The sequence below is a fragment of the Schistocerca serialis genome, chromosome 7, assembly GCF_023864345.2.
Source record: "Schistocerca serialis cubense isolate TAMUIC-IGC-003099 chromosome 7, iqSchSeri2.2, whole genome shotgun sequence".
NCBI lineage: Eukaryota > Metazoa > Arthropoda > Insecta > Orthoptera > Acrididae > Schistocerca > Schistocerca serialis.
In genome coordinates this window covers 247868768-247888293 of record NC_064644.1, presented here as the reverse complement: position 1 = coordinate 247888293, position 19526 = coordinate 247868768, and the positions used below count along the sequence as shown (strand labels likewise).

Genomic DNA, 19526 nt, shown 5'->3' with positions numbered 1-19526 from the left:
GTTCATTCTGGCAAACTGTCTGAAGAACAGGGTTGAGCATCACGTGGTCACTGCAGCTTGCCTACAGGGCATTGGTTCCCATACAACACTAGAGACAGCAGGTACAAAACACCCTGAATTCAAATGTCTGTTAACCAAGAGAGAAATTTTTAAATTAGTACTATCCTATTAAGAATTTTTTCTCTTTTCTTTTACCAAGTTCAACTTAAACTATCACTTCCCCATTTTAATTTCTGTGATACATTAAATTCCAATGTTCCCATTTTCTTAAGCAAAAATGTTTATGTTGTTGTGGTCTTCAGTCCTGAGACTGGTTTGATGCAGCTATCCATGCTACTCTATCCTGCGCATGCCTCTTCATTTCCCAGTACCTGCTGCAGCCTACATCCTTCTGAATCTGCTTAGTGTATTCATCTCTTGGTCTCCCTCTACAATTTTTACCCTCCATGCTGCCCTCCAGTACTAAATTGCTGATCCCTTGATGCCTCAAAACATGTCCTACCAACCGATCCCTTCTTCTGGTCAAGTTGTGCCAAAAACTCCTCTTCTCCCCAATTCTATTCAATACCTCCTCATTAGTTATGTGATCTACCCATCTAATCTTTAGCATTCTTCTGTAGCACCACATTTCAAAAGCTTCTATTCTCTTCTTGTCTACACTATTTATCGTCCATGTTTCACTTTCATACATGGCTACACTCCATACAAATACTTTCAGAAACGACTTCCTGACACTTACATCAATATTCGATGTTAACAAATTTCTCTTCTTCAGAAACGCTTTCCTTGCAATTGCCAGTCTACATTTTATATCTTCTCTACTTCGACCATCATCAGTTATTTTGCTCCCCAAATAGCAAAACTTCTTTAGTACTTTAAGTGTCTCATTTCCTAATCTAATTCCCTCAGCATCACCCGACTTAATTTGACTACGTTCCATTATCCTCATTTTGCTTTTGTTGATGTTCATCTTATACCCTCCTTTCAAGACATTGTCCATTCTGTTCAACTGCTCTTCCAAGTCCTTTGCTGTCTCTGACAGAATCACAATGTCATTGGCGAACCTCAAAGTTTTTATTTCTTCTCCATGGATTTTAATACCTACTCTGAACTTTTCTTTCGTTTCCTTTACTGCTTGCTCAATATACAGATTGAATAGCATTGGGGAGAGGCTACAACCCTGTCTCACTCCCTTCCTAACCACTGCTTCCCTTTCATGTCCCTCGACTCTTATAACTGCCATCTGGTTTCTGTACAAATTGTAAATAGACTTTTGCTCCATGTATTTTACCCCTGCCACCTTCAGAACTTGAAAGAGAGTATTCCAGTCAACATTGTCAAAAGCTTTCTCTAAGTCTACAAATGCTAGAAACGTAGGTTTGCCTTTCCTTAATCTTTCTTCTAAGATAAGTCGTAGGGTCAGTACTGCCTCACGTGTTAGAACATTTCTACGGAATCCAAACTGATCTTCCCCGAGGTTGGCTTCTATCAGTTTTTCCATTCGTCTGTAAGGAATTCGCGTTAGTATTTTGCAGCTGTGATTTATTAAACTGATAGTTCGGTAATTTTCGCATCTGTCAACACATGCTTTCTTTGGGAGATTTAAAACCGAAAATTTAAACATTGTTACAAATAAATAACACTTATGTACAATAACAACTGCTGAATGAAGTGGCAGGGGGAGAGTTGCAAGTCGATTTCTCTACTATAGCTGTGAATACTAAATAAATAACAAAAGATGCTCAAGATGAAGTGTACATCAATTGCAGGGCACAACCACTGCATTATACAGCAGCAGAAACGTGAAGCAACCTCAGTATGCCATTTTAAAAATAGCAAACAGGAATTTCATTACTAAAACTTGACTTTTGTAGGTCTTTGGAACAGAATGAGTTAAGAGAACCATTCACTATACATAAGAAGGAGTCAAAAACTGTTGAACTTACATTCTTTTTCAGAGAATAACAAAGCACAGGAGGGAATGAGATACTGCACATGAGTGTGCAAAGTGCATGTCATGCTATTAGAGGGGGTAGGAGCAGGCTGAGTACAATGCTCAACTCCTTCTTCCAGAAAAACAGATTGTTTTGTCTGTCAAGGTTGTTTTAATTTTCTTATTGAAATTAGTGATTTTAGTTCACCCAAAACATTCTCAGATTAATAGATAAAAATACAATAACTGATCACCATATACTCTACGATATGCAACACTGATATTATACCAACTGTGCCAATCGAATTACATATTTTTGTGACTTTTTATAACGTTTTTATTCCTAACAAACCACACACTGTAATAAAGATTTCCCAAGAACAGAATTATCAACAAAGAAAAAATATTATCTATTAATTTTATAAATTTAGTTTTTATTCATATGTGGCACAAGTACCAGGTGCCACCTGCTGGTAGTTGACTTGTGTGCTATAAGTACAATGTAGATTTTATGTATGTATTTGAGTGGTGTCTTTTCTTTCAGATATGTCTGACAGAACAGACACCACTTATGATGATGTGTCTGGTGCATATATTTATATGAAATAGAGGACAGGGAAAGAAAGGGAAAGGGTGGGTAGGAATTCATGATTTCCAGCCACACGGAGCATTGTGGTGAAAGTTAAAAACTTGTGCTGGCTTTGAGTCCTGGTCTGGCACAAATTTTAAACTTAAGGCATTGCATTACAACAATATCCTGTGCGGCTGAAAGTCAAGTATTCCCACCCATCATTTTTTTCCCCAGCCTCTATTTCGTATAAATGTAGATTCTACAAGGCCACTATTTCATCCTATGAGGTAGCATGTAAATTTTTGCTGATATAAGACCTAGAAAGAAAGAAATGCCTCCTACTTTTTTCACCTTTCATTTATTTGGTAATGCACTTATCAAGAATTTTGCTCACTTCCATAAACCACCTTCTGCAGCCCACTCCAGTAACAACATTCTACATCAATAGATGGTAGCATTGTATAAGATTAGAAAATGGCTCACACTGATGTATGTAGAGTCTGCATTGGATATGGTGGTAGATGTGCAGTAACCAATTTTTGTCGGAAGCACTTGATGAGTTCATTCGTTTGTTTAGAAGGGGAGGCCAACATCATTTGACTGCTTTCAACTGGTCGGCAACAACAGAATTGACATGCATGACCTATATCTTTCATGAACAATTTTACAGAAACTATAACGTAAAAAAATTCATTTTTGCATTACTAGTATCTTTATAGCGCAGCTCCACAATGGCGCACCCATCATTTCATTAATGGTCATAGTTCTCATGATATTTTTCAATTTAAGTAAGACACTGTGCAAAATTCAAAAAAGTTTGCAATGAAACACAGGGGTTGCTATAATTTTGCATGTAGTGTATATTACATAAAACATTGCTGTGCATGAAATTTATATAACATCTTGAATTTTTCTTTAGACTTGGATGGAGGTCACTGTCACCAAGCTTGAGAAAACCAATCTGATGTAGCACACTCATTTCTGATTGCGTGGGCCTGTGATAAAACTAGAATGAAATATCCACAACATCCCTCATATTTAATAAACTATTTGAGATATCAAAATAGGATTTTGGCAAACAACAGCATGGAAACAGGAGAGTATTTTGCCATTGGATTATATGCAAAACTTCATTATCGACTGTGTTAATCAAACTAACTACAGACTTTTTTGATGAACAAATATAATTTTTACAGGCCATAACTGGTGAAACAAGAAATGTAGTGAGATTTGGAACAGCATAAGTGAGGACATTACAAGTTTATTTTATTTATTTATTTATTTTTTAAACCAAGGATGTGCTTTTTCATAAGCTATTTTCCTTACTAGTCCTGAGTTTCTCACTTATCACAACTGCATCTGCACAGCATGTTAGTGAGGTGTTGTTGTTGTTGTGGTCTTCAGTCCAGAGACTGGTTTGATGTAGCCCTCCATGCTACTCTATCCTGTGCAAGCCTCTTCATGTCTGAGTAATTACTGCAACCTACATCCTTTTGAATCTGCTTAGTGTATTCATCTCTTGGTCTTCCTTTATGAGTTTTACCCTCCAAGCTTCCCTACAATACTAAATTGGTGATCCCTTGCTGCCTCAGAATGACTCCTACCAACTGATCCCTCCTTCTAGACAAGTTGTGCCACAAATTCCTCTTCTCCCCCGCATTCTACTCAGTACCTCCTCATTAGTTACATGATCTACCCATCTAATCTTCAACATTCTTCTATAGCACCATATATGGAAAGCTTCTATTCAGTTCTTGGTTAAATCATGTGTTGTCCATGTTTCACTTCCATACATGGCTACACTCCATAAAAATACTTTCAGAAAAGACTTCCTGACACTTAAATCTATACTCAGTGTTAACAAATTTCTCTTCTTCAAAAACGCTTTCCTTGCCATAGCCAGTCTACATTTTATATCCTCTCTACTTCGAACATAATCAGTAATTTTGTTCCCCAAATAGCAAAACTCATCTACTACTTCATGTGTCACATTTCCTAATCTAATTCTCTCAGCATCACCAGATTTCATTCAACTACATTCCATTATCCTTGTTTTGCTTTTGTTGATGTTCATTTTATATCCTCCTTTCACTGACTGAATTACAATGTCACTGGAAAACCTCAAAGTTTTTATTTCTTCTTCGTGGATTTTAATTCCTACTCCCAATTTTTCATTTGTTTCCTTTACTACTTGCTCAAAATATAGATTGAATAACATTGGGGATAGGCTACAACCCTGTCTCACTCCCTTATCAATCACTGCTTCCCTTTCTTGCCCCTCGACTGTTGTAACTGCCATCTGGTTCCTGTACAAATTGTAAACAGCCTTTCACTCCCTGTACCTTGCACCTACCACCTTTAGAATTTGAAAGAGAGTATTCCAGTCAACATTGTCAAAAGCTTTATCTAAGTCTACAAATGCTAGAAACATATGTTTGCCCTTTCTTAACATATCTTCTAAGATAAGTCGTAGGGTCAGTGTTGCCTTGCGTGTTTCGTCATTTCTACAGAATCCAAACTGCTGTTTCCCGAGGTCTGCTTCTACCAGTTTTTCCATTCGTTTGTAAAGAATTCGTGTTAGTATTTTGCAACCATGACTTATTAAACAGATGATATGATATCTGTACAATGTTTGGTTCTTGTGCAATAAATAACTGAAAGTGTTCTTGGACTCTATGTACACCCTGTATAATCTATCTGAAACTTTACAGTGTCTCCAGGCCTCCTCGACATATACAACATTCTTTCATGATTCTTAAATGAAATGTTAGCTATGATTAAGTTGTGCTCTGTGCAAAATTCTATCAGGTGGCTTCCTCTTTCATTCCTTACCCCCTGTCCATATTCACCTACTACTTTTACTTCTCTTCCTTTTCCTTCTATTGGCTTCCAGTCCAACATGGCTATTAAATTTTCATCTCCCTTAACTATCTTAATAATTTCTTTTATTGCATCATACATTTCTTCAATCTCTTCATAATCTGCGGAGCTAGTTGGCATATATATTTGTACTACTGTGGTAGGCATGGGCTTTTTGTCTATCTAGGCTACAGTAATGCATTCAGTATGCTGTTTGTAGTAGCTTATCCACTTTCCTATTTCTTTTAATTCATTATAAACCTACTCCTTCATTTACCCATATTTGATTTTGTATTTATAGCCCTGTATTCAACTGACAAGAAATCTTGTTCCTCTTTCCACCGAACTTCACTAATTCCCATAATATCTAATTTTAACCTATCCATTTCCCTTTTTAAATTTTCTAATGTACCTGTCTGGTTAAGGGATCTGACACTCCGCACTGCGATCCTTAGAAATCCAATTTTGTTTCTCCTATAACGATGACCTCCTGAGTAGTCCCTGCCCAAAGATCCGAATGGGGGACTATTTTACCTCCGCAATATTTTACCCAAGACACTATCATCATTTAACCACACTGTAAAGCTGTGTGCTCTCGGGGAAAATTATAGCTTTAGTTTCTCCTTGCTTTCAGTCGTTCACAGTACCAGCACAGAAAGGCCGCTTTGGTTGATGTTACAAGGCCAGATCAGTCAATCAGACTATTGCCCCTACAACTACTGAAAAGGTTCCTGCCCCTCTTCAAGAACCACATTTTGTCTGGCCTCTCAACAGATGCCCCTCTATTGTGGTTGCACCTACGGTATGGCTATATGTATTGCTGAGGCACGCAAGCCTCCCAACCAATGGCAAGATCCATGGTCTGTGGGGAGGTGACACTGTATAAATTCCACTGTGTTTTGGCAAAACGCTTCTCTGAAAGTTACAAATGTTAACAAGTCAGGTGAAAATAACTCGTTGTTTTTGTTGCACTTTCAGCGGTTTCTTTTTAGATACTAACCAAAACAGATACGACAGTAGATCTTTTTTCAATGGTCAACATGCAAGTGTGGGCATGGAGGGGCTCCAGTTAATATTTACAAAAGGGCTTCAGTTTAGCAGTTTAGAATGGCACTCCCCTTCCAGCACTTGGCATTTTCCCTACAGCACCTGCCCGTAACTGCCACCACTACCACTTTCCCTATACGTGCCCTGCCGACTGCACATCTACCAGGCATGTTATTCTGTGCATACTATATAAGACAGCATTTTATGACTGAATTCCATACTGCAGAAGATGAACTGCCCCATCACATTCAAGAAAGGCTGAAGAAGGTGCATGGAAATGCTATCGTGGACATCAGCAGCATTAGACAGTCAGTTCATCACTGTAGAAAAGCTGAAGAATGAACACATTTGGCTGATGCAACATAGAGTGGCTGACAAGTGACAGCAGTGCAACAGGATACACAATATACTACCCACTACATGAAAAACCTCAAGCACTTGAAAGCATGTCTTCATAGCTTTCACCCACCAAAAATTATGGAAAATGTTCTTCTTTTGCCTGACAATGCAAGACCCCACACCATTCTCATTACACCACTAGCATATTGAAAAAACTGGCTGGGAAGTCTTGCCCTGACCTAGCAACAACAGACTTTCATCTGTTCATCCCAATCCAAGATGTTCATTGGGGGTATCACTTTGAAGATTTAGAGACCTCGAAAAGTTCTGTGCACCAGTGGCTGAGGAGTAGGACTAATGACACTTACTGCACAGTTATACAAGCCCTTGTTTCAATTAATTGTGAACTTTGGAGTGGTTATCTTATGTGTATGGCATTTTCTCTCCTTGTAAAACATAAACAAAAAAACTGGAGACATTACTTTCTGACTGACCCTCGTAATTTGGATAGGTTACTCTGGTAACCGATGCAATCATACACATTCTGGTACATTTGATTTTAGATCTGATATAATAGCAGTGTTGCATATCATACAGTATATTATGGTTACTCATTTAATTTTTATCAATAGACAAAATGTACCACATTCAATATGCATTCACAAGGGAGCATTGTAGAGAGTTTTGTATCTTTGCATAGTCTCCTATATGGGGGACATAGTAATAGGCATCCTGGGGTTGAGAAGCAATTGAGTGTTGGAAACAAACAAGTTGTCAGGTCCCAATGGAGTCCAATCTGTTTTACACATAGTACCTTTTGGCGTTAACTCCTTACTTAGCTTGCATTCATTAAGAATCTCTTGTCAACCACTAAGTCCCAAGTGACTGGAAAAAGTGTAGGTGACTCCTGTATATAAGAAGGGTAAAATAATGGATGTATAAAATTATAGCCCAATGTCCCTAACATTGGTTTGATATACAATTCTTGAGCACATTTAAAGCTCAAATATAATAAATTCCCTTGAGAAAGAGAAACTTCTCTCTGTAAATCAGCACAGGTTAAGAAAGCATGCTTATGTGAAACTTAGCTTGACTTTTCCTCGTACAGTAGCCTGAAAACCATGGATAAAGGCCAACAGCAGATTCCATATTCCTCGATTGCCAGAAAGCATTGACACATGCAATAGTGCTGACTGTTAACGAACATCCAACCATATGGAATATGTTCTCAGATATATGAATAGCTTGAAGACTTCTTAGGTAAGTATGTTGTCCTGGACAGTGAGTGTTTGTCAGAGACAAGAACATCAACAGGAATGCCCCAGGGAACTATGATAGGACCACTCATGTTTTCTATGCACATAAATATTTGAGGAATAAGGTGAACAGGAATCTGTAAAGATTGTTGATGATACTGGAGTGTGTGAGAAAGTGTTGTTGAGCAACTGCACGAAGATGATGTAGATAGAATTTATATTTGGTGAGGTGACTTGCAGCTTGCTTTACACGTAGAAAAATCTTAGTCAGTCTGATTGAATAGGAATACAATATTCGTGGTGTGCTGCTTGACGCACTCACATCAGTTAAATAACAATGCATAAAGTTGTAAAATGATATGAAATCGAATGAGCATGTGAGACTGACAAAATGGAAAGCAAATAGTTGACTTGGGTTTATTGGGAGAAATCTAGGAAAGTGTAGCTCATCTATTAAGGGGACAGCATTTAGAAAACTAGTATTACTTATTTCTGAGCACTCCACAAATGTTTGGGATCCAAACCAGGTCACATTAAAGGAAAACACTGAAGCAACTCAGAGGATACTGCTAGATTTGTTACAGGTAAAACCGTTCAACATGTGAGTATCATGAAGACGCTTTTTTAACTTCCTTAAACCGAATCCTTCGAAAACTTAAATAAGCGCTTTCCACCTTCAATCTTGGCAAGCAAAGTGAAAGCTCAGTCTTTTCTGGAATAATACCACACTGGAACACACAGATAAACCAACCTATCTGGATGTGATGTTGGATAGATCCCTGACATATAAACCCCACTGTGAAAAGATCCATCAGAATGTGGCCTTAAGAAACAATATTTTGGGGGAAGTCGTCACAGCAAATAGGGAGCAAAACCTATTATCCTGAGAACAACCTCCCAAGCACTATGTTCTCTACAGTTGAATACACCTGTCCGGTATGGCGACGAGATCCACCCACGCGAAGAAGGTCGACATGAGCCTTAATGAAACATGTCAAATCACAACAGTGTGTATGAAACCCAAGGCCCTAGCAAAGCTTTACAGATTTGCTAGTCCTGCGAGTCCCAGCTCTTGAAGAACATCTCAGGAATTCAGAGAGAGGCCCAGACAAACCACCAATCATCAACATCCTCTCTCTGGCACAGAATATGAGCCTGGGCGACTGAGATCCCAAAAAAGGTTCTAAAACAAGGTCAATGAAGAACAACCACCTGACTATCCACCAGCACTGGTAGTGACTGGAAGTTTCACACAAACCGGAAAACTTGTAGGACCCTGAACCGCGTATGAACAGGAGTGGCCCCAGTGAAAACAAACATTACCAATTGGACCCATGATAACATGGATGACACCAGCAGGGGTGGCTGAGTGGTTCTAGCCGCTACAGTCTGGAAGCGCGCGGCCACTACGGTCGCAGGTTCGAATCCTGCCTCGGACATGGACGTGTGTGATGTCCTGAGGTTAGTTAGGTTTAAGTAGTTCTAAGTTCTAGGCGACTGATGACCTCAGAAGTTAAGTCCCATAGTGCTCAGAGCCATTTGAACCATAACACGGATGACGCTAAGTGAGACTGTGGTGCTGTGCAAGACATGGAACACCTCCTGGCCTGTTAAAACTGTCCCTACAGAAGCAACCTCATTGATTTGTGGCTAGACAAGAAAGGAACTCTGGACACGACTCAATACTGGACTACTGAGAAAATTTAGAAAAATCAGCATTTGCGGATAATTGCAGAATGACTCTACTGCTGCCAACATACATAAGGACCACAAACACAAGAGAAGAGAAATTAGGGATCATATAGAGAGATACAGAAGTCATTTTTTCCCTCAGTCCATTTACGTATAGAATGGGAAAGAGAATAACCTGAAATAGTAAAAGACACCCTCCGCCATGCACTGTATTGTGACTTTCGGATTACAAACTGAGACATAGATGTAGGCTTGAGGATGGTTCAGGTGCAGTGAAACTGGTCATATTGACAAGGAAATAAAAGCAATTGAGACAGAGAACAAAATCTGTTTTACAACATGAATATGAAATTAGGTGAGAAGAGAGTGACATAAGGTTTTATCCCATCCCTGATGTTATTTGACTGTACAATGAGCAAGCAGTAAAGGAAACAAATGAGAAATTTGGAAAAGGAATTAAAAATCAGGAAGAATAAATAAAACCTTCAAGACTTGTCAATGACACTGCAATTTTGTCAATGATGGTAAAGGACTTGGAAGATCAGTTGAATCGAATTGATAATTTATTAAAAAAGGAGATTACAAGATGAACATCAACAAAAATAAAACAAGGGTAAGACAATGTAGTCAAATTACATGAGTTAATGCTGATTAGGTAAGGAGACACTACGAGTAATCCAGGCAGCAAAATAACTGATGATGGCTGAAATAGAGAGGATGTGAAATGCAGGCTGGTAATAATAAGGAAAGCATTTCTGGGTAAGGGTAAGCTGGTAATACCAAATAAAAATGTAAATGCTTAGGAGTATTATCTGTAGGAATTTTCTGGGGCAAGCCTTGTTCAGAAGTGGAATAAGAACAATAAACAGTACAGACAAGAGAATAGAAGCTTTCAAAATGTGGTACCACAAAAGAATGCTGAGGATTAGATGGACTGATCGGAACTATGAGAAGGTACTGAATCAAACTGGGAAGAAAAGAAATTTATAGCACACTTGACTAAAAGAAAGGATTGGTTGTTAACAGAGCACATCCTGAGACTCGAGGAATTGTCAATTTGGTACTGGAGAGATGTGTGGGAGGTAAAAATTGTACAGGGAGAGGAAGGTTTGAGTTCAATATGCAGGTTTAAGTGAGTGTAAGTGGAAGTAGTTATGCAGAGAAGAGGCTTGTGCTGACAAGCTAGTGTGGAGAGCTATATCAAACTAGTCTTCGGACTAAAGATCATGATGTTGAACATTAAGTTCATTTTTGGAAAAAAAAAGTGAGATGAAAATTATTTGGACTTGTAATATATGCCAAGATTAAATGTCTCTTATGCTTTGTTTCACAATCAAATGCCCGAATCCCTGACCAGTGAGCACTCTTCACTCCAGCAAATTTTAGCTGTACAGTCTTGGAACTATACAGGTTATTTTACATAATTTGCAAGCACAGAAGATTTTTAAAGCTATTCTAGCTGACTGGGGTGAAGTGTTATGTTGGTTGGGGTGAGTCGAAAAAAAGATGGGGTTGGATGGATGGATGGATGGCTGACAGTTGGGAGGCAGACCAGCATGCAAATGATATAGGAACAAGGCACCAGTGATCTTCCTCTGGCAAAAGTAAGAAGATTTGCACAAAATGCACAGAGAGGTAAAGGAATGGACTGGGGGGAAAGACGGAACAGAAGGAGAAGAAGACCACAAGGAAGAGGGTGTGAGTGCAGAATGAGTTAAGTGGGTGCATGGGACAGAGGTGGACATTGGGTATGAGTGTGGGACAGGGGCTAGCAGATACTGAGGCTGAGAGGACTGCAGGATCAAAAGACAAGTTGTAAGGGCAAATCTCATCTACATCATTCAGAGATGCTTTCTCTGGGGGTGAGTGGAAGGGGGGGGGGGGGGAGGAGCAGGGGGAAGGACGGGGAGCTGACAATTCAGATAACATGGGTTAGTTAGCAGCCAGCTTGGTGCTGTGTTCAGTCACTAGGTTGGTAACTCTACTCTACGTCACAGTTTGGCGGTGCCCATTCATTGGGGTTGACATGTGGTTGATTATAACACCTGCTTAGAAGGTTGTGCTAAAGTTACAGCATACTTGGAATACAGTCCGACTACTCTCACCCCATCCACCTGTAGAAGGCTCAGTGCAAGACTTGTCCTACTCACCCACCCAAAGCATTATATTACAGTCCTGTCACAAGTATATCATATCAGAAGCAGATGCAGCAGTGTAGGCAGACATACCACAAACTAGCTCTGTTGTAACTCAGAGAGGATATTAGCAAATTGTCAAGCAGATTAGATGGCCACTGTCACACTATGGAGAAGAGCAGAGTTCGCCACCTAGCCTCTTTCAATTATTTCAGTATTTGTCTGGTCTCAGTTGGGACAGATATTTTTTGTTTTTACTAATAACTAGATAAAAAATCAGTAAATCAATTTGCTACAATAATGGCACTGCAGTTTTTTTAAATGAGTAATGTTTATTTCTAAAATTTCCATTCCTTTGAAATATTGGCTTATTATTCAAAATGGGAAAAGCAATCAGTGCTATTTCAATAAAAATTTTGACAGTTAGAAATGAGCAACAAGCACAGGATATAAGAATTTGTACAACTGCTGCTGTGTGGCATGGCCTATTAGACAACACGTGTGCACACCTAGTTTATCATTACTGAGACAATAAGTCATTCATACTTTATAATAAAAATAGTACGTAGCTGATGTGTTACCAGCATCTACATAGTATGCCCTTACCTCCTTTTAGCCTTTGGAAGCTGACAACTTCAAAAAATGTTCTTCAACCTAAGTTTTCATCCTTTAGCACTATCACTAATCCCCAAACAGTGGTACAATTCTCAATCATAACATGATTGAGAATTGTACTGTTGTACTGTTTGTACAAAAATTGTATAAAAATGCTATAACGTTTGCAAAAGTCACCAGTTGGTGACTATATGCAAAAAAAGATAATATATAAATAAATAAATAAAAACAGAGTTACACAAATATTAGAATCAATAAGAGAATACTGGTGATTTTTTTGTAGTTTTCAACCTCTCATAATTTCTCGAGAAAAGCATCAAACGATAGACAAAGTTTTATTTTGTTTACCTATTTTATCTGATATTTTTATTCTACATATGTTGAAATGATAATGCAAGAATCTGTGAGAGTCCTAGAATTTTTCAGTCTTCATTTGAAGTCAACATTAATTATTGGAAATAATAGCAATAAAAAATTGAAAATTGGTTATTTCAGAAACCAGTTATTTTGAGCGGTTTCAAAAGTCAGATTAGATTGGATATGAAAAAAATTGTACAATCGAAAACCAGCTGTTTCAGCATTGACTGCCACCCCTAGTTCAATCCATACTTTTCCTACTCTTTAATCTCCTCTAGGCCCTGTCCTACACACACCTCCACTATTGTACCCACCCACATCCCCACTTTACCCAGATTACATTCACATAATCCTCCCCACAGTCTCTCTATTTTTCTGTTCCATTTTCATCTCTCACTTTATTCCTCTACTTCATTTAATGCTACATAAAATTTGCCCTGCCTGTGGCTATCCTATCTGCTTGCTACCATTCTTTCCATCTGTCAGTCTTCCCAGCATCGCTCCCTCCACACATCCTTCCTACCATCACCTAGTCCACCTAACACCCCCCTCCCCCCTTCCTGCCATTGTCAAGCTGTAGCACTAGTAGAATGTGTGTGTGTGTGTGTGTGTGTGTGTGTGTGTGTGTGTGTGTGTGTGTGTGTGTTTTACACTAGGGAACTCTGATGGAGGGCATCATTTAAAAGCTTAGCAACTTTTCCAGTCTTGTTTCCATAGTTACTGACTACTCAAAACCCAACACCTTACTATCAGGCAGTAATTACTTTTATTACTTCCAGTACTTATATTCCATCCATGACTTGCCAGTATCATAAAAAACAGCAACTATTATGTAAAAATAAATAAGAACTATATTATTCACAATCTGCACTACATCTACTCATGTAAATTGGATGCCTGACACCATTATATGACACTGCTCATTCACAGTTTTTCCCTACAGTAGTGATTGGGGAGAATTCTTTGGAGAACACAACCACTGGTGTTGTGTACACACATAAAGCAGCTTCAAGCTTCAAAAATGTTTCAATATGTAGATTTGCATTAGACAACTGAAACCATGTGAATTTTAAAATTTTCCTGGTGAATTGTCTGTTCAAACAAATTTCGGGCCTGCAGCTGGTCGTCGTTCAATTCCTCACACGATATTTCAACTGGGCACCTGCCAGTCATCTTCAGGTGAGCCATCGCAGACTGGTGAAAACGTCCTCTGTTCCGCAACGCAGAGGGCGACTGAGTGCCGCTATTCCACCAGCAAGGGCACTGCCGGCGGGCAGTGTGGTTCATCTATCAAGTTTTCAACGCATGCACAGAATAGTTATAGTGCGCTATATATTGTGGAACAGAGGACGTTTTCGCCAGTCTGCGACGACTCACCTGAAGATGAACTGGCAGGTGCCCAGTTGAAATATTGTGCGAGGAATTGAACGACGACCGGCTGCAACCCCGAAATTTGTTTGAACAACTGCAAGCATTTTTATCTGTGCTGATACCTATATGAAACATGTTAAGCTGTTCCATGTACTGTATTTTAATAATCCTATTTTTTAGTATTTTCTCATGATATTTCTGCCATGTTCTACAACAGTTTTTAAATATTGTGTATGGATGATGAGGCCAGGCATTCTGTTTCTAATGATGTACAAAGGTAACACTATAATACACACAAAGATATTACCTGCAGCTGCTGAGTATGTCAGCAGTCACAAAGCCAAGTTAGTGAATACAAACGACAAACTGTCAAAAAAACTATATTACACGTAACAAAAATATGTACAGTAAACCCTGTATGTTACACTTCTATGATTATAAATATCAAAGATGCAGTATATACAACTGTACAGATGATAATCATCAGTACAATTACATATGAGTTCATATTCATCTGCTGCTATACTTCCTCTTGCTCTACTCCTCCAAATTGATACAGCACTAAAAACTGCTCAAAAAAGAGAAAGTAATGTGACAATAATGTAAAAGGCATCAGCAAAATTCTGAAATTTGGGCATACTGTCATAGAGCACCTTCTCTAATAGTTATGTGGTTGTGGTAAGGAAATATAAGGGATGCAGAAAAATAGTGCAGCATACTGAAATGATAAAAAATAAGAAAATATTGGTATGGGTAACCCTTTAGTCATCGTATCATATTTAAATTTTGAAATTTGAGAAATACTCTTGGAAAGTTGTTCTTCATATAATGTGTACAATAAAACTCAAATACAAGCCCCTACAATGGAAGGGGTTAATAGAGAACTCAAAATGTCATAAAACATCACAAATCAACTTCAAATCAAGATTGATATGTGCACAAAGAAACAGTTAATGCTACCAGGAAGGGCGTAAAACATGACGACATGACACAGAGGTTTAATTGGAACTGGTAAAGAAAAATAAGTTTCCATGTACAGTCTGATTTATCCATGTTAGGAGTAAACCGTACAGCAGACATACTGAAAGTGTTAAAAATACTGCGTCTGTATACATTTACAAGTGTAGTACCACAGGAATTAGTCATTTCACACAAATGCTTGTGGGTAAACAAGCTTTCGACAAGCGTATTTAATAGTATTTATTGAATTGGTACTCAGTTTTGTGCTAGTTTGCAAAAGGCTGCACCAATACGAGAGAGCAAGAATAAGAATAGCACCAATGGTTGCACGTTTGCTGACATACAAGAAAACAATACTGAAATTCTGCCGAGTTCTAAAGTGGTATACATTAATACAAATGGCCACTGAATATGTGGGGGAGAGAAAATTAAGTCTTAAAAGAGAGCTCAGGGAATATTTTGCATGTACCTTCATACCCACTGGCATTGGTATTGTGAATATATGATTGCAGGGAGACTTAATTTTACACAGAAACAAATGAACAGTTTCTCTTTACATGTTCCATCTTTGAATGTAAATGTAAAAAACATTTTGCAGCCCGAATTCCTTATGAGCTTCCCTTCCCAAAATGTTTCCATAACTTTATAACATTCAAAATATCTGTCATCAATGAATCTTATGAAGGATGCCTCTCGGTAACAGTATTTGGTTCTAGATGACACAACTATGATATTATTCACCATACATTACAAGAAGTAACAAAAACTTGTTTCAATGCATATTCACTACTCACTGCCTCCAGTATACGATTAGTTGTCAGATTTACTCAGTCTATTAAGTATATTACAGCTAGAATTTTCTAATTTGTAAAGTACGTCATTTTTACAATAACATGTGACCTGGAAACTCATAATAATCACTTAATAACACTTACACCACCACCCTTTATAAGCCTCCTTCGTAGTTCTTCACCAGGGTTTGGAAATGTGAATGGGTGTGTCAAGACCTTGTGGATGGGAGGACCTGCTGGTTGAAGGTGCAGATCATATTCATACCGGAATTTTTTTGGCTCTTCAGTGGTCTTGAAATAAATCTCAATTGGCAGTGTAAAGCCTGCATAGCCAGATTCCTTGACAGTGAATGGTGGTTCTTTCACGACTGCAAAAGGAAAACATCACTTGGATTGAAATGTACACAGATAATTCAAAAACTATAATGTAATAATTTTAAATTAAGCTTCTTTTTTTTACATGTGTTTGAGCAGTCACTTGTTCACTTCGACAGAAGATAATTTTCCCTTCAGCTAATGTCAATAAATACAAATTAAGAAAAACATTGGTTCAAAGTGGACAGAAGTGTGTAGCTGGCCTACAACAAACAACAGTACTTAGAATCTGACAGTAGTCTTCCTTTCCATGTCAAACGTTCCCTCGCATACAGCCTTGTGATTCAAGGCAAATGTACTTGTTCAATACAGACTTCCTACAGCAATACACCATCACTCTCACCTTACCCTTCACTGGATGTAATTACCCCACTGGCCTAGTTCAAAAGCAGATTTCCTGGGCTGTTATGTCGAATTCTGGTGCTGCCTATCCTCCCAAAAACAACTTCGGAGCACACCACTTGTCATTTAGTATTGTCCTGGTATGGAAGGTATTAATTTGCTACTTTGACAAGGCCATGGCAAAATCATGCCCAGAAATGAGATCCATTCTATCTGAGATTTTGCCTACCCACCTACAAAACTGGCGATTTATCTGGTAACAGATATGCAACCTGTCGCTTTTTTATGATTTATTCAACCATGAACATTTTTTCGAGCCACTACAGGGTCATCATCAGATGGAGATGTTACAAGAACATTATGTTGTGGACCAAGTGTAGCTAGATGCAGTGCGGGTGAGTACACTGCCTTATGTTATCCATATCAGCTTTCTTCTTATAACATACATTATTAAGCTATGTACATGAATATACGCAGTATTTAGCTACACTTCATTTTACCCTGCATCTAGATACAATTGGTCCATAACATAATGTTCTTGTAACACCTCCATCACATGATGAGCCTGCAGTGGCTCAAAAACATGTTCATGGTTGAATAAATCATAAAAAGGCAACTCGTTGCATATCTATTATCAGATAAATCGCCAATTTAAATCACAGTCGCAGTTCATCATCCACAATGGTTATACTCGGCGGAGCTAGAATAGTTTTTTATCACCCTCCAAGTCTCTGTAATATTCTAATCAGACCCTATGCTCCTTCTCTACCTATCTCCCTACCCTGCGTCTCCTACCCCTGTGACTGTCCCCACTGCAAGACTTACCCTCCTCCATATCTATACCAGCCCATAACTGGCAAAACAAATACTATCAAAGGGAGAGCTACCTGTCATGCTCTACAACATGACAGTCATGAACTCGGTGCCTCTTTCACCATATGTGTCACCTGGTTTCTTCCCCCCAGACAGCATTTTCCCAGAACTCTGCATGTGAGAACTAGCACTACATGTCCTTGATTCTCGCCACCCACGTCCACCACGTGGATTTAATTTACATTAATTTCTTCTATCTCAACATTTCTTCACAGTAATTATTCCTTTCTTCACTTCATTTTAGTTTTCTACATCTTTCATTTCCTTACCTGTCTATTTTTCACTGTCCCCCTACCACCTGTGTTATGTACAGAGCACTTAGCTTTTCACTCTTTTTAACTCATACATGATGTTTTAGCAGCAATCACTGTCCTGCATATTAACCTGTCTTCCACCTTTAAGCTCTCAGGTTTTCAAATCTCATCCAGTGCAGTTCCCAACAATCAGTCTTTCCTTCTCATCCCTTCCCATAAGTCACCCCCCCCCCCTCCCCCCCCGACCTTCAGCTCTGGGTGACTTACCTGAAATCTACTCCTTTTCCTAGACTTCTCCAGTCCTTTTCCTTCACCCCTCTTCATTCCCCTTCAATCCTTATGCCTGAAGAAGCAGCCGCTGGCTCCGAAAGCTTGCCTACTTATAACCTTCTTTTATGTGTGTGTTCTATCACCTTTTGGGTAGTAGATTTTTTTATCTAATTACACTGCATTGTCAAAAATTGAGTGTTTTTTCTTGTTAAATTAGGGAAAAGAACATATACAAAAAGGAAATTCATGTGAGTAAAATAAAATTACATGATAGAATGGCTGTCAAGTGTTTACCTCCAGGAGGCAAAATCTCAGTACTGATGACACGTACATAGGGGCAAAAAAGCTTTAATCTAGCTTTGAGAACTAGGGGATTTGAGGACATGCTCTTCCTTTCAAACCTTTCTCAGTGTATCTCTCTTCTGTTCCGAAAGCTAGGATTTTTTTCTTCAACTTTTAGTATTGTCTATCAGCAGTACTGGAATTTCGCCTCCCCAAAATCTAATATAGTTAGTCACAAAGGTCCTACTCATTTCTGTTACCTATTGTGACAGTAGATAACCAACTGACATGAAAGTTACACTACTGAGCTGAATGACTGTTTTGTGGGGATCATAGCACATTTTATTGCAGCAACAAGAGCAAGACATAACATCTTTTCTTTTTGTCTTGTAATCTCACCAAACAAAACGAACAAGTGTCTGAGTAAAAGCTCAATGAACAGAAAAAAACAGTTAGTGATGTAATTCAAATAGCTACCCCAAGAGCGAAAGTGCAAGAGAATTTTAAGTGAAATGTTTCCATTCATTAGTCAATATACAAACATACAATAATGCTTTTGTTCTCATAGAAATAACTTAGCATTATTTACTGAAGATTTGTCTGGGTACTTTCCCCATGATTCCCATATATTTGTATGTTCTAGTGGAGTATTTAACTACTTAAAACTGGATAGATAGAAGATCTACTCACCAAGCATGGCAGAAAACACTCATAAAAGCCGGTCATAATTGGCAAGCTTTGGGAGCCAGTGGCTCCTTCTTCAGGCAGAAGGGTTGAAGGGGAAGAAAGAGAGGTGAAAGAAAAGAAATGGAGTGGGGAAAGTTGCCCAGAACCACTGGTGATGGAGGACTTAACGTAGGGGATGAGAAGTTCGACTGATTGTTGGGTACTGCATTGGATGAGATTTGAAAACCTGAGAGCTTAAAGGTGGAAGACAGAGTAATATGTAGACAGAGATTACTGCTTCGACATCATGCATGAGTTAATATGAGTGAAAATCTAAGTGCATTGTACATAACAGAGGTGGGAAGGGGATGGTGAAAAGTAGGCAGAAAGACAATGAAAGATGTAGAAAATTAAAATGGAGTGAAGCAAAGACTAGTTACAGTGAAGAAATGCTGAGACAGAAGAAATTAACATAAATTAAGGCCCGATGAGTGGTGAGAACCAAGGACCTCTTGTAGTGCTATTTCCCATCCATGGA

General features: G+C 38.6%; 1 protein-coding gene across 4 annotated transcripts in view; it reads right to left on the bottom strand.

The window, feature by feature from the left end:
* The window catches only part of LOC126412528 (protein AF-9), a 108862-nt gene that overhangs the window by 63973 nt on the left and 25363 nt on the right, over positions 1–19526 (bottom strand). For all 4 annotated transcript variants that reach the window (XM_050082168.1, XM_050082171.1, XM_050082169.1 and 1 more), the window contains exon 3: positions 16071–16294. In XM_050082168.1, coding sequence (XP_049938125.1) covers positions 16071–16294 — 224 coding nt within the window. The remainder of the gene's footprint in view (positions 1–16070; positions 16295–19526) is intronic.